The sequence below is a fragment of the Apis mellifera genome, linkage group LG10 (assembly GCF_003254395.2).
Source record: "Apis mellifera strain DH4 linkage group LG10, Amel_HAv3.1, whole genome shotgun sequence".
Lineage (NCBI taxonomy): Eukaryota > Metazoa > Arthropoda > Insecta > Hymenoptera > Apidae > Apis > Apis mellifera.
The window spans coordinates 8,484,637-8,499,435 of record NC_037647.1 but is presented as its reverse complement, the minus strand read 5'-3'; the positions used below and the strand labels follow the sequence as shown (position 1 = coordinate 8,499,435).

General features: G+C 47.4%; 1 protein-coding gene across 10 annotated transcripts in view; it reads left to right on the top strand.

Moving 5' to 3' along the window:
- Positions 1–14,799, top strand: part of LOC102655479 (putative uncharacterized protein DDB_G0271606) — a 102,631-nt gene that overhangs the window by 49,379 nt on the left and 38,453 nt on the right. Inside the window, exon 1 of one of the 10 annotated variants that reach the window (XM_393703.7) lies at positions 4,769–6,453. The exons of 8 other annotated variants lie outside the window; for them this stretch is intronic. Coding sequence is in view for 1 of the 2 variants with exons in the window: in XM_006565562.3 (XP_006565625.2) it covers positions 6,397–6,453 (57 nt within the window). In the remaining variant the exon portion in view is untranslated. Of the gene's footprint in view, positions 1–4,768; positions 6,454–14,799 lie in introns of those variants that run through there. One more of the 10 variants, XM_006565562.3, reaches the window with a different exon arrangement.

The window sequence follows — 14,799 nt, the reverse complement described above, 5'->3', positions numbered from 1 at the left end:
GTAAAGGCCGGCCACCGATATTATTCCTCCTTCGCGTCACATTTGAACGTCGAACGTGCAGCTCCGCTTCGAAATGTAGGTCGTAGAAAATACTGTTCCCATTGTTTCGCTCTCAAGAATTATCTCTCGGAGGGAGGGAGGAGGAGAATTTGGCCGGAGGAGGGAAGGTGAGACAGTTTCTGAAATAATAATATTAACTTTGGACGGCGATCAGAATTTCGTTCTCGCTACGAGAAGAGAACTAGGTTTTCCAAATTTTCAGCTGCGGGCCCGAGTGCAATTGCGGAGAAAAACGGAATGGAATTAGAGGGAATGGAAAAATCTCGTTTCATCGGCCAATTGTTTCCGTGACTACGTAACGTTTATCCGGCAGTTTGGCCGAAAAGCCGGAGAAACGCGCTTTCGATTTCACTTGGCGAACGAAACGAGCGCACGAACGTGTCCGTCACGAAACACCACCGAAACGAACTATTTAGATTCGCTTTCTTTCTCCCATTTCTCGCGAGATCGTGGAAAAGAAGAAAAGAAAAGAAAAGAAAAGAAAAACCACTCCAGGGCCTCCTCCAAGTCCTGCATCGAGTGTCCATATCTTTCAACGAGCGCATAAGAGGGAACAAGAGGGGAGGGAAAAATCATCCCTCTCCAGGCGCGGTAGTAGCATCATCGTACCGTTGCTTCATTTTTCACGGACGAGCGAACTCGTACAGAAGAAGAGCGTAGTAGTAGGCGGGTAGTATCGACCGAAACCAGAGTTTCTTTTTTTTCTTCTTTTTTTCACAATCAGCCTGCTTCTGTTTCGTGTCACGAGAGAAAAAGAGAGATAGAGATAGAGAGAAAGAATGAGAAGAGAAAAGAGTCGGTGGTCCGAAGACGACCTCGTCGCGTTCGACCAGAACAGCGCGACACCCGCTGCGAGTAACGAGCGTTTGTCCGTGAATGCTCCGTTTCCGGACGGAGAAAGGAAAGAAGACGAAGACGAGAAAAGGGACAAGAGTGGCAAGTTTGGTCGATTGCTCGCCTCGACCATTGTATAGTAGGCCGCGAGTAATTAAAACACGCGCGATGGACTAGCGCAATCTGGAAATAAAAATCTGTTCCTTGCCACAGAGAAAGATAGAAAGATAGAGAAAGAGAGAGAGCAACAGTCGATCGTTTAAACGGTTCGGGTCGCTGCGTTCGTTCGTTTCCCATTAATTTATCAATCAACGTTGCCCGCGGACCTGTGTCTCGCAATCTGCCGATAATAAAATATTTCCCAATCCGTGTCGATCGATGGACAGGGGAGGCAAAATTCGTGGAACGAACGCGACGCTGCTCTTCCTCTCGTGTACGAGTGCAATTATCTTAATGATCTTCGAAACGATTTCGAACCCCTTTGATTAACCGGCAGATTTCGAAATCTGCTCCAAATCTCGGATAAGAGCCGATTCGTCGATTCGAAAAGGAGAACCGACTATTCGGAATGGAGACGCGAGGAGGTGATTCGTGCTTCCTCTTCCGCAACATCTCGAACGATCCCTTCCTCGTAATTCGTCCTCGAGAATCAACGAGGATCGTTTCGCCTCGTCTCGCCTTACGTCGCATGCAAATCGATTTTGACGCTCGGTTCGTAGGGAAACGTAACAGTTACATAAGCGGATACTGTAACGAAGGCAACAACGGTTAACGTGCAGAAACCGCACAGACCGGGCCCGAGAGCGGTGTGGGTCGGCGATATTTCGAGTTTATATATCTGCTCTCTCGGCCGGTGGTGGTTTCTCGGCCTGCAAAAACTGCGTAACGAGGCAAACGCTCGCGCGTTTGTTCCAACAGACAACGGCGCGAGTGCCGTTATCGGATTACTCGGCGGCCGCCTGCTGAAATATTCACTGCAAGTAATCGCATAGAACCGACTGGTAATTACCGATCGTTACATCTCCAACCAAATCTGGACATCCCACGCGTATACGTCTATCCATAATTTCGATACGATATTTAAAATTGAACGGTCGTCGAGGGAGGAGAATTTCCAAGCGTTTCCACCGCTTTTAGTTCCCGCCACCACTTTGGGCCGATTTCCCGAACCCAGCTGAAAGTTTGGTTAATTAGTTGGAAGAGAGAGAATTTCGAAACGCGATTTCATTTTCACGCGGGGGAGAAGTTGTCCTCGCGGGAGACGAGCGTGTCGGGAGGAGGCGAAAGATTTCGAAATCTCGCGGCTCTCCCCTCCTGCTTGCAGTGTTTTTCGAAATGAAATTATTAAACGAGCGAGCGAGCCACGTTTCCACGAGGGACGGAATTGGACGGAGGAAGGAAACACGATTATTTTCACTCGCTTAATTATACGCTTCCATCTTCCCACGTCAATCGAGAGGCAGGCAGGCAGGCAGGCAGGCAGGCAGGCACGCACGCATGCACGCACGCGGCCCTTTTTATCCAGCTGCGTGCTCGCGCCTTCGATTCAAGGCCCTTTCCATACCACCGCGTACCAACCGATTCTCTGGATTTGGAACTAAATACCAAACAGATTTCTTTCCGAGATACTCGGCGAAACATAGACACGAAACTATCCACTCGCTTGCATGCGTGTGTAAGAAATGAAGATGCTCGCGCGAAGGAGCGTTGGCACTTGCGTTCTAGAGAGGCACGGAAGCCAAGCGTCTGTTTTTCCTTCCACGTTGGAAAGAGAGGACCGTTCGAGGATCCTTTGTTCACGGAGAAATTTCGGGAGGATCGAGTTGGGATACGTACCGTTTTCACGGTACGTTATCGTCCCTGGTTCAAATTGTCGGGGGAAGAGAGGGGTAGGATTCGAGGAGTTTCAATCAACCCGATTCAATTTTTATAATTAGCTCTCCATACCATTTTTGGAACCGTCCAATTACAATCACGGATAAAGTATGTATAGAGTCGATCAATGGGAGGCATGGGAAAAAGGCTCGTCGAGGGAGCACAAAGAGCAACGTAAAAACTGATGGAGCAGAAATTGGTGGAAAAACATCGCTGACCCAATTGCTGGACGAGCAAATTTGATAATCATTTTCGAGATCAATTTTCCCTCCCTCTCTTTCCGAGAAAATCGTCTTTCGTCGATCATCGAATCGATTCTGTCCGCGATTGAACCGAGAGGAGGAGGAAGAGGGAGGGGGAGATACAATCGAATGTACCACGTATGTAAATAATCGGATACATATCTGGATGAAGCCGGTTCCGTTGACATTCGCGCGCGATTCATTATTATCGGGACGAGGTGGCTGGCATAACCCGTCTTAGATTGCTCGTATTTCCGTGAAACTGGGTCAGAGGAGAGAGAGAGAAGAAAAATCGTAACGTAATTTCGTCGCGTAACTATCTATCTTCCTCTCTCTTGAGCAAATTTCCTTAATTTGCGGAGGAGTTTCTCGTATCCGTGTCTTCCTTCCGGTCGAAAGATCGCGAAGGATAAACGGGGAATGGATGAAGCAGGCCGCGCGACGAGACACCGCGCGGATTGGATTTGCGATATGGAAGGCGAGCGTTAAAATAATATTCCACGTCATCGAACTTATCGTGCTTTCCAAAAACCGGCGCTCGCTATACAATTTTTCTCTCCAACCTCTGTCGTTGCGTCCTAACTATTTTCATTGTTGTTACGCACCGCTGTATTTTTATACGCTGTCCGCGACACGCTTCTCTCGTTCGCAGAGACGCGGACAAATCGTTGGAAATTTTCATTTTTTTTTATTTTGGCCCGGCCAAAAAAATATTAACCGTGCTCTTCGAAATCCGGCTTTTCGAATCGGCTTTTCCGAATCCGTCCGATAATACACGAGCTGGAAAGCAATAAGCCGTCCCGAAATTGTTATATCGAATAATCGAGCTTTGTGCACTCGTTGTCGACGTAATGTAGACCGGGCTGGAAATTTGGCTGAATTACGCGAATTACCCGCGGGACACGTGTATCGCCAAACAATCGAGGATTTTGTTAACGAATCGCCGTTAATTTCGCCGCTGGGAAAACAGAGCGATAAACAAACGGCTGTTGCGCGAACGAAATTTCCAGGAACGGGAAAGAATAAACGCCCCCCCTCCTGAATCCGATGATCCGTGATTTTAAGGAGACTCGAAAGATCCTCGAAGGGGATCTTAAAATTCGTAATCCGATCGCGTGTAAACTGAAAATCCCCCTTTCCAAAGACGATAGAAGAAATCGTGCAAGTGGATGGATCCATTTTCATTTTTCTTCTCTCTCTGTCTCTCTCTCTTTCAAGAGATTTCGTCTTTCGTTGAATAATTCATTGGAAATGAGGAGAAAGAAAAGGGCGAGAAAGGTGGCCCGTGAACACCTTTATCGGTTCCTTATCGGAAAGGAATAGTTGCGTATCTCGATGCGGGGAGAAACGAAGGTCGGTGAGTCGCGGTTCAAACCGGAAGCTCCCGTAATTGGAGAGGACTGAGGCGCGAGTGTAAGCCGGTGTTCGAAGTACAACGTGGCGCGACAAAGTTCACGCGAGGGGAGAGTCGCGCGATCGGCAGTGACAATGCGAAGAACGCGATCTCGGTCGACGAAGCTGCTCGAACTCTCTCCCCCGTTCACGAACCGTTCATTGTCGATTAAATTAACTTGGCCGGCTTCGAAGGCTTCCTTCGAAGGAATCGATCTCTAACCGAATTTTCGCGTCACGGAAATCGATTCTTATTACATTCTTGCTCGAGAACAAGACTCTTTCGTTCCCTCCTTCGTTCTGTTCCGAATTGAAAAAAGAAATTCTGGATTTTATTTCGAACAGAAGGGACGAGATAGGAATACGTGCTTGCTCGCATCTCTCTCTCTCTCTCCTTGCACATGCAGCTCTGGGATGTAATTTCGAGTCTGGATCGATCGTGTTTCGCGCCAAGTTTCACGTGTTTAGAGGCGAGCACGGGACAATAGAGGGACGGTTGATTATGCAGGCCAATCTGTCCGCCGGACAAGATCGGGATTTGAGCAGCCGAATTATGGGTCGCGTTAGATTATTGGGATGCGCGCGTCATAACCTGCAAGCTAAACGTCTACATGCTACTATGCGAGGAATTTGTCCCCCCCTTTCTATCCGCATTGTACGAAACGTTTTTCAACTTAGGTATAAATTGTAAGTGTAATATTCCCGCGTGTACGAATTCCAATAGGCACGAAAATGTCGACGCTTCGGATCTCCACGGAACGAGAAGCAATTAAAATTATCTATACCATCTTTTCATTCCTGTACAACTTTCGTTTCCGACGAGACATTTCTTTCTTTCTCTCTCTCTCGTTCTCTCTCTCTTTCCCGATTCGTGCGGCTCGATGATTTCACGGTTAAACGAGCGGAAATAAAACGGAGATGCGTTCAAAAGGTTTATTCAAATCGGAAGTTTCAATTGAATAATTTTCCGCGGGAGATAAAGGAGAGAACCTTTGCAAAAATTGTCGAAGTTTTTACCAGAAATCTTTGCTAAATAATTCATATCGTTCGCCAAGGGATATATATGTAGGGATTCGAACGAAAGAAATCGATTTTTTTTATGTCTTTCACGAGTCAAGATGCGAGATCGAGATTTCGAGACGGTTTTTCCCGAGATACGAGGGAAATTACATGAAAACGGAGTAGGACATACGTGTAATTAACTGTAGCGTGTACGGAATAATCGTCGACCGTGTTGGCCCCCATCTCCCCCTTCTCTTTTGTTCCAAAAGTAAAGTAAACGAGATTTCTGAAATTGGGCTAAAAATTACGCGGGCTAATAGAATAGGGAAAAAGAAGTGGGGGATGTAAATCGAAAAGTGGAAAAATGCAATGGAACGTTCGAGATATTATTTTATCCGCGAGCGGAACGTGACATAATTTCCATTGTGAACGTTGGGGGAAAAAAAAGAAATCGCGCTGCACCCCGAAAAATGAAACGCGTTCCCCAAAACGCGTTCGATCACAAATGGCCACGCGTGTTATCCACGGCGGACGGTGAATCGGCGCGCAAATCGAATCACGCGAGAGACGTCTCTGACCGCACAGAGAATCGAAGCCGGTCTGTGGAGTATAATATGGGGCTGGTGGAGGTAATTCGTCGGTCCCGGGGATTCGATGAAGATCCTAATCTATTTAATTCAGCTTCTGTCCACGCATCCCCCGTGAAAGTTGCCGGCTAGCCGGCAAGGGAGCGAGCCGCTCGTCGCATTTCGGCGGCTGGTCGAGGGACGCCGAAGGGAGCCGAGTGGCGGCGGACGGAGCCGAGCACAGTCGAACTCGGCGATGAGCGCGGCTCGGTGGCGAAGGCGGCCGCAAAGCCACGCAGTTGGTCGACGAGCGCGGCACGGTGTGTCAGCGGACCGGTTTCCTCTCTTTCCTCTTTCTCTTTTCTCTTTGTCGCGCATCCTTCGAGCATTTTGCCAGCCTCGTGACAGCTGTTCAACCGGCTTCGATGATCCGCGAGACGATCCACGGCATTCGAGGCAAGAGCGGGCTGCAATGGTTCACAGTAAGCCAAATCATTCACGGTTTTGTTTTCGCCACTTGCGATACGCGGACGTGCGACACACAACGGTATTTTTGTTTTTGAGGATGGTTTTTTTTCATTTTCTTTCTTTCTTTTTTTTTTTTTTACTTTTTTTTCCCCTATTTTTTATATATATAGATATTCGAGGCTTTCGAGATCGTTGGTGTAATTTGTACGGATGATATAGATTGGTTAGTTTTCCACGGTCCGGCCGTGTCGTGTCAGGAGAGCAGGGGAGTCGATGGTATCGCTAATTCAATGGCTATTGTCCATGTTCTACTACGTGTGTAATGCATCGATACCAAAGGGTTTCGTACCTGTAGAATAGCTAACAGTATCTCCGCTTTATTTCATGGGAGGAGACAACGCAACTGTTTTCCGTGTACACGCATACATTCTCGCGTTTTAAGCTTTCGGCTCTCCTCTCCTCGTTTCTTGTGCTCCGACTATCCTTTTCCTCGCCTCCTTTCACAACAACTCATTATATTCTCGCCAACGTAGTAAACACGGAACGTAATACACGGAACGTAATACTCGGGATCGATCCGAAATTTTTCAGTTTACGATTTCGCGTCGTCCTATATTTTCTCTCAACCAATGTTCTCTCGTTAACCAATGTTATTTCTTGTTAAATACGCATTAAACTCGAAAGCCTCGGATCTCATAATCGCGTAATAGACACACATACGTGCACATACATACACACACATACACTCAAATTTCCAATGTTTAAGTGATCGTTAAATACGACGGTAACCGAAAACTAGGAGAGAACTGTTACGTTTTAATCGATGAACGGCTCTGGGAAGGATTCGCGAGGGGTGACTTACGACAAACACTTGCCCTATGGTCCTGTTACTCGGTCACGGCCATTGGTAACGCACGAGTTTTTCTCTCCCACACGCGAATCTAACATTTTCGTTTCACGCGCAACCTTTACGTACGAGTTTTTCAATTTTTGCAATTGGAAAACGAAAAGAGAAGAAAATTAGAAACGAATGGAGTTCTTGGGTGATGATCGATACGATCGATAGCGCGTGTATGGCAATCTAATCTTCTTCGGATTCCGTGGGACTCGATAAATCGATGAGGAATGGGTTTCAACCGCGGTGATAATAAAGAGAGCCGCGATATCGCGTGGAGGAAACCTTTAATAGATGACCTACGAGCTGCGACGAATAGGAATGTAAAATTGTCAGGGGATCAAGGTTGGAAAGGCCGATCGTGTGCCGGTTTAAAACGTCAGAACGTTATTTAGATCCCAATATACAGGCCCACCGTGTGCGTCCTCCAATTCGTTACGTTCTTCTCACCATCTTCCTCGGGAATTTTTCTAATCTTTCCCCCTCGTCTGGTCTACTCTTAGATACCATCTTCGTTTACGGTCCCGGGACACGTTCGAGCTCGATTAATCTCCAATTTTAAATCCGATGGATTATAGGACACGGCCCGTGTTCCGTGCTCGATGGAACACGGAAATCTTTGGAGGAAACAGAGATAGAAAGTAGACGATTAGTATTTTTCATTCAACTTGAGATATATCGCGGCTCGGATGCTCCGTCTACTCGACTCGAAGATATCGGGTCGAGCCGTGGCTTGAGCCTAATATGGAGAGGCGCGAGATCGATCTGGAAAGACGGCTTCGATGCGTTTCTTGCAGATTTTTCCATACCCAGTCGACGAGTTTCTATATTTCCCTCAACCGGTACCGTAACGAGAGTCCAGAATCAAGGACAACGTCGAAGAAAAACTGAGATGTTGCAAATTTCGCGAGGAAAAATTCAGGGAATCTGTAACATTTGCCGTCGATTTGCATCCAAATGCATTATTATATCGCGAATTAATCCTTTGACTCGATCCGATCTTCGAAAGATTAATTTTTCTTCTTTCCCCTTCTTCCTCGTCGAGCAAAAATCGTAGATCTTTATTCCTCGATATTCCTATAGAAAGTTTCTTTTGATCAGAAATCTCTGTATCCGTTCGTTTGATCCTTAATTTGCGTGGACACGACGACACTCGAGAATTACTTCAAAAATTACAAAGTTCAATCAAAAATTACATAGTTTCTCCTTTATTAGGGATCGCGAGTTGCCAATTTTCTGGCGAAATTTCGATAAACTTTCGATCGATGGAAAATAGATACGGTTCCCTTCCGTAACACGTAATCCATCGTTCCTTTGAAACGTTGTAACGCGAAAGTTTAATGGGATCGAACGCGAAGAAGAGCGGGCGCGTGTCGTGTTTCGTGATTTTGAAAGTCGAGCCTTCTGCGCGCAAAAACTTGTGCAACGTTAATTAAAATTCTCAAATTTTATTCTTCCTCTTCCACGAAATATAGAACGCGAACGAGTTGGAGCTCGATTATCGGACAATTCGATCGATTTTCGATTCGATCGTATGAATGCGCGTACGAAGAAAGCTCGTGCTTCTCCTCCGTTGTTCGATCCGTCTTCGCCTCGTTTTCCTTCCCTCGCGACATTAATCGCAGTGCCATTTTCCTGGATAACAATTATCCGGGAAAAGGAATTCACCGCAATTGAATATTCTTCACGGGGATTAATCCTTCCTTCTTAGGGTTTATCGAGTCTCGAGGGCCACTCGTTCTCCCCCTCGTTCGAGGCGGCCAGTTTAAGGCCGCATTAAAGAGATTAGCTCGCGTTTGACAGAGAGAGAGCCAACCCACGTTCTCTTCTCCTCCTCCTCCTTCTCTCCCTTCTCCTCGCTCTCTTTTACTATCGGTAATTCGAAAATCCCACCGCCTCTTTACTTTATAGAGGAGGAACACCCGCCCCTTTTACTTATCGTCCTAACGAACCAGAGAAGAGAACTTTCATCCACGTTGAAAGCCACGAAAATCGTGTTTGTCTACAAAACGAGGCCGAGATCTTTTTCCCTTGGCGCCGTGATTCCACGAATTTTCCCTACCGTCTTCTCTCACTTGTTCCTCCTCTTCCTTCTATGAAGGAAGAATCGAATAAAAATTTACCGAGCCTCGACGAATGCGTTAACTTTGGGAAAGCTTCGTTTCACGAAGTAGGAAGCAAAGAGAAATTTATAGATGTTACGTGGAATTATTATCGGGGTAATTAATAGGAGAACGAGACTTCTCCATTGGGAATTGTTCCATTAAGAGGGTTCCGCGATTGTTTCGAGACGGGGACTCGTCGAGGGATGTAAAGGGATGAACGTAAAGGGTTCTAATCGGAGCCACGTTCTCGATAACGTGGTTTTACGAGGGTGTAAAATATCGTATCGGAGAGGACGAGCCCGATTCCTTGAGCTGGACCAATGGAAACTTCTCCCCCGAGAGAGAAAGAGAAAGGGGGAAGAAATTTTCTATCCACCAACTGGAATGGGATTGAAGGTAATCGCGAGACGTCTCGGTCGCGGCGACGAGGATAAATAAATTAACGTCAACGACGTTTCGCGTTTCAGGGCCGGTCCTGGGAGTAAAAGCGAACGCGGAAATTTCATTTTCGTCGCCTGGCAAAATATCCGACGACGTGTCTTACTCCGACGTCTTTTGTTTTCCGCGGGGGTCGCATTCAACAGGGGTTGTATCCCTCCCTCTCTCTCTACCGAAACACAATTTGCCACGAAAGCTTCGCCCCATTATCGGATGACGAACCGATGACACCGTCTTCACCTCGTCTCATCCTCGTTCCTTCCATGAAAATTCTCTCGCGTTTCCCTTCCTCTCGCGGAAAACGGGTCGAAAGTCTAACGTCGGTTCATCGTACTTGTCTCCATTCGAAATATCGTTTGAATGAAGCGAGAAAAGAGAATTTAAAAGCACAAAGGATGAGGGAGAAGGGGATAAAGAGACGCGACAAAGGCTGCGTTGTTGGTTGGATCGTTTGAAAAAACGACACGTTACACCACCTCGAAAACACGCTTGTTAATCATCCGGTCCTCTTTACACGAACGAGCCCCTTTCCTCGCGATGATATAGGATGTCGGTTCTCCCTTCGCGACGATACCGACCATTCCTTCGCGTACCAGCAACACCCATCCCAAGAGACCGATCTTTGATCCGCCGTGTTACATCATTCCAAAAAATACATCCGTTCGATGTATAGAATTGTATCGAAATGGAATCGTTTTGTGCCAGATACTCGCACAATCGACTTCGTGTATACACACACATATATATATTCAAAGAGGCGGTGAAGTTTCTCTGGCTGGCATAAAAATGGAATCGTCGAAAGGAGGTGGTTTATTTCCTTGATTTCCAACCACGCGAATTTAAACGACGACCAACGTTTCTCGTGCAAGATGGGTGGTCGCGAGGGGTTGCTTTTAGCCGATGGTTTTATCTGCCTATTGTTCCTCGCGCTCCGTGGATACCGCTCCATTCGATCAAATAGATGGAAATTCGCCAAGGGACAGAGGTGTTTCTCTCCTTTTCTTTCTCTTCTTTTTTTCTCTCTTTTCGGGAGAAGAATCGGCCACGATAACGACAGATTTATCGGATCACGGACTCATAAACGACTCGCGTTTCGACTCGCAGCGAAAAATAAAAACCTGTTGAGTTTGCTGCCGCGACTCGACGAACATCCTTCGGCTATTGTTCTCCGCGATCGAACGCGGAATTTCGCTCGAATTTCGTCACACCGCCATTGTTTTCTCCGTTAACGATCCGCGGTTCTACATGCAAATCAACCTGACAGGGGAATAGGCATCGTGCTCCTTTTTTTTCTTCTCTTTCTTCTTTTTTTTCCCCCTCTCTTCGGATTCGAGCATTCCAGTTTGTTGCCAGCTCTCGCGTGTAATCCAAGCCGAGATTTCGAAAATTCGATCTTTCGATACGCGGTGGGAAACCACGAGTGAATTAAAACCGCGATTCTATCCGATCGTTCGAATTTGAAAATTTGCACGCGAGTTTCAATATTTGACGATAAATATTCGAGTTTGTTCGAGCGAGTCAGCTCTCGAACCAAGTCCGCTGGAATTTCCTTCCTTCTTCGGAGACGGCAATTTCCAGTTTAATCTCCAGTTGTTCCCAACTGGTCGGTTGGAAAGTACGGGCAGACCTAACTGGAGTATCCTTTTACGCATTCGTCCTTTCCTTCTTAACACCGGCGTGTCCTCCTTTCTTCGCGCCTCTTAGTCACAATGATCACGGAACCGCAAATTCTTCATCGCGTGTCGCGTTCGGTTTCGACTCGACCTGTTCGAAAAACTTGAAACTCGGGAGACCGATACTCGGCCCCCTTATATACGATTAACACGTACGCGTGTCGCTGCGACGAAATATGAAATTTCTTTTGTACTCTCGCGGTTTTTTCGAGCGTGAAAAAACCGTTGCATCTCGGTTACACACCCGGCGAACAATGCGGTTCGTTACGCGTACCATTACGATCGCGGAATGCAAACCTCGCGGTATTCATTACGCGCGGATCTATCGCGTTTTTCCACGAGGAGTCGCGACTCAGAAAGAGAGAGAGAGAAGGTGGCGTATCGGGTATTTATTCCCCGACCTTTCTCTCTTTCGCCACAATTATATCGCCGTCGCGCGTCACGCTAATTAACCACCGACAACCCGTTCCCAATCCATTAGGCGAATTAAGCGCGAATTAATTTTAACGAAAACGACTCTTACCCCGTTCGATATCTCTTTCGAACGGACTCGACTCGGCCAGGATCGGGCCAAGTTCAATCCCACCGACCAATCGACTTTAACCCCACCTGTTCCCCGACTCGCCAGACAACACGCGACTCCTCGACCCCGGCACCATCCTCGTACAACTTTAACACGGGGAAAGAAACTTTCCTTCCCCCCTCCTTTGGAACAATGGTTTCGAGATTGTTGGGTGTCGGCCAACAACCCTCTTCCCCGAAAAAGAAACAACGAGAGAGAGAGAGTGGTTCGATTAAACTCCGGCAAACGAGAGTTCTCTTCGGGGAGGAGGCGTTCTGCCTCGAGGGCTCGCGCGTGCAATTTTTTCGCTCGTATTAACGAGACGATTAACGCGAAGGGAGTGCAAGGGAGAAGAGAAGGTTCATTAACGGGTCTCCGTCTTTTTCTATCTCGTTGAGAGGCGATCGAGGAGAAGGAGGAGGGGGGAAGCTCGGGCGAGGATCGTCCAATTTCCATAAATCGCGATCGTAGACGTAGGCGAGGCTGTCGAGAGAGCAATTTGCGTGACCGTTGGCGAAAAGTTACGAGTCAGCTTGCACCCTGTCACCCTGTCCGGCCGTTCCACCCCCTCTGGCTCACGTCCATTTGTCACAGACCGGCAACGCGTGCACGCCATCTTCCATATTCCTGCCTCGATATAATACCGACGTATGTATTTTTCCTTCCTCCCCGTTAAACGTCCCCGCGAAATGATTCCGGAGATTCGACGTTTTATTTTTTATCTCTTGGATCCTTGTATCGAGTCGAATGAGTTTGAAAATAGCAGAAGTCGAGAAGAAACTTGAATTACGTCGCTTGGTATTTCGATACTCCACTCGGGAGCATTGGTAATAGTTGGAAACTCGTCTTAAATCTAACTCTAAAAGAGTTAGTGGACCGTGTATATATATATACGTAGAACGATCATATTCCTTGGGAATTGAAAATTGAAAGTTGCGCGAAAGATGGAATCGAAATTCAAAACTGTCGGTCGAGAACTGGTTCCGCGGTCCACGAAACGCTGTGTCGTCCGGAGGAAACGATACTCGGTGTCGTTGCTCGAAAGACGTACACCCATAGAGCGAAAGATATATACATGTAATGGCGCGTGATCTATAACTCGGGGATAAAGCATCTGGAAAGCGGCGGCTACATCGCCTGGGTAACGACGCCATCTTTTACCTCGTGTCGTTCGACGTAACGATGATCGAGGATCGAGACGGAACGGTCTCTCTCTCTCTCTTGGTCGAAAATTCGGTCGAATCGATCGGAAAATGAGAACGACGGCGAGAATTCGGCTCGTTTTAAATTGAATTTCCAATCTTCCGAGATTCCCACTCCGTTCCACGATTCCTTTTCTCGAGGTATATATATACACACGCACGCACACAATATTGTATACACTTTCTTCCGGCTGTTGGAGCGCCTCGAACGAGTATTGTCGCCGTCCGAGAAACGTCCGAGGCGGCAGGAAGGCGGCAACTCGAATCGAGTAGAAAATACGGCAAACTATCGGCCGAGCGAGCAACCTCTTCCCCTCTCCTCTTCGTACAAGTTGCAACAAGCGCGTATTCCGGATTACTTCGATAACGGTACAACGCGTCTCGAACGTATCTCCGAACGAATCGTTAATTTACGTACACCGATGCGACGTCCCACGCTCAAAAGGAAAAATATAGAAATACGCGGATATTTTATTTTTACGGAGGTATGGGTCGAGGTTGACTGACTCTGCGCTCAGTCAATATGGCGGTCGGGAGACGGCATGTGGAGCGTGGCTCGATGGGAAATTGGAACGATGTTTCGCGAGAGCGGCGTGTTGACCGACCGCTCGAAGGCGAATTAAAAGCACTCGATTCGAGATCGTGCGCAACTGTCGTCGGCAGGGTCGCTTTGTTTCCCTCCCCGTCCAGCTTGGAGGAGCTTCTTCCCTCCCGAATTTTTCGAATCGTCGTGGAATATCGGAGAATTTGGGTCGATTGCCCCTCCTCCTCCTCCACGACCAAGTTTATTTTTTCCCTCTTTTCCTCGCTCTCTCTCCATTCGTTTTTCGATAAAACTTGCGAAAGTAAATCGAACGGACACTCGCCCCGTTACCCGAAACTTTCCAGGAAAGGAACGTTCCGATCACAATGGGGGGAATCGCGTTGGAATTTTTTCAACGTCATCCCCCTCCCCGCGAGGCGCATTCCTCTTATCAGAGAGGAGGCGTTACGTCATCGATCGAATCTCTCGCGTCTCGAAAATCGGCGATGTTATCGCGGCGATGGCAGCTCGTAAAGTTTCTCGACGCGTGGCACGTTATTTCGCGGCAAGGAGTTGGAGGGAAACGACGGACAGCTTCGTTTCCTAAACGTCTCGGCCTGATGGGCGGAAGGGAAGCCCGTTCAAAGTCAATTTCGTTTCGGTCCCCGTTGCGTGTCGCGTTCGATTGTCGGGTCGTTATATTCTCTCGCGAACAATCGACCTCGCCTTCGATCTCGCCCCGTTGTATTATCCGCCCGATCTGCCACCCTTTCGTTTCCACGTTTTCGTATCCGCCGGAAAAATTACGAATATCGATCGCGCCATCTTCTCTTTTTTTAACGAGATCGACTCTCGTCTTCGATTGCTATTCCCAATCACATTCCGATCGTGAATCGATTCTCGTTCGACAATCATCAACCAGGATAATTATTCGTAAGATAAGAATATTTCCATAAGAATTG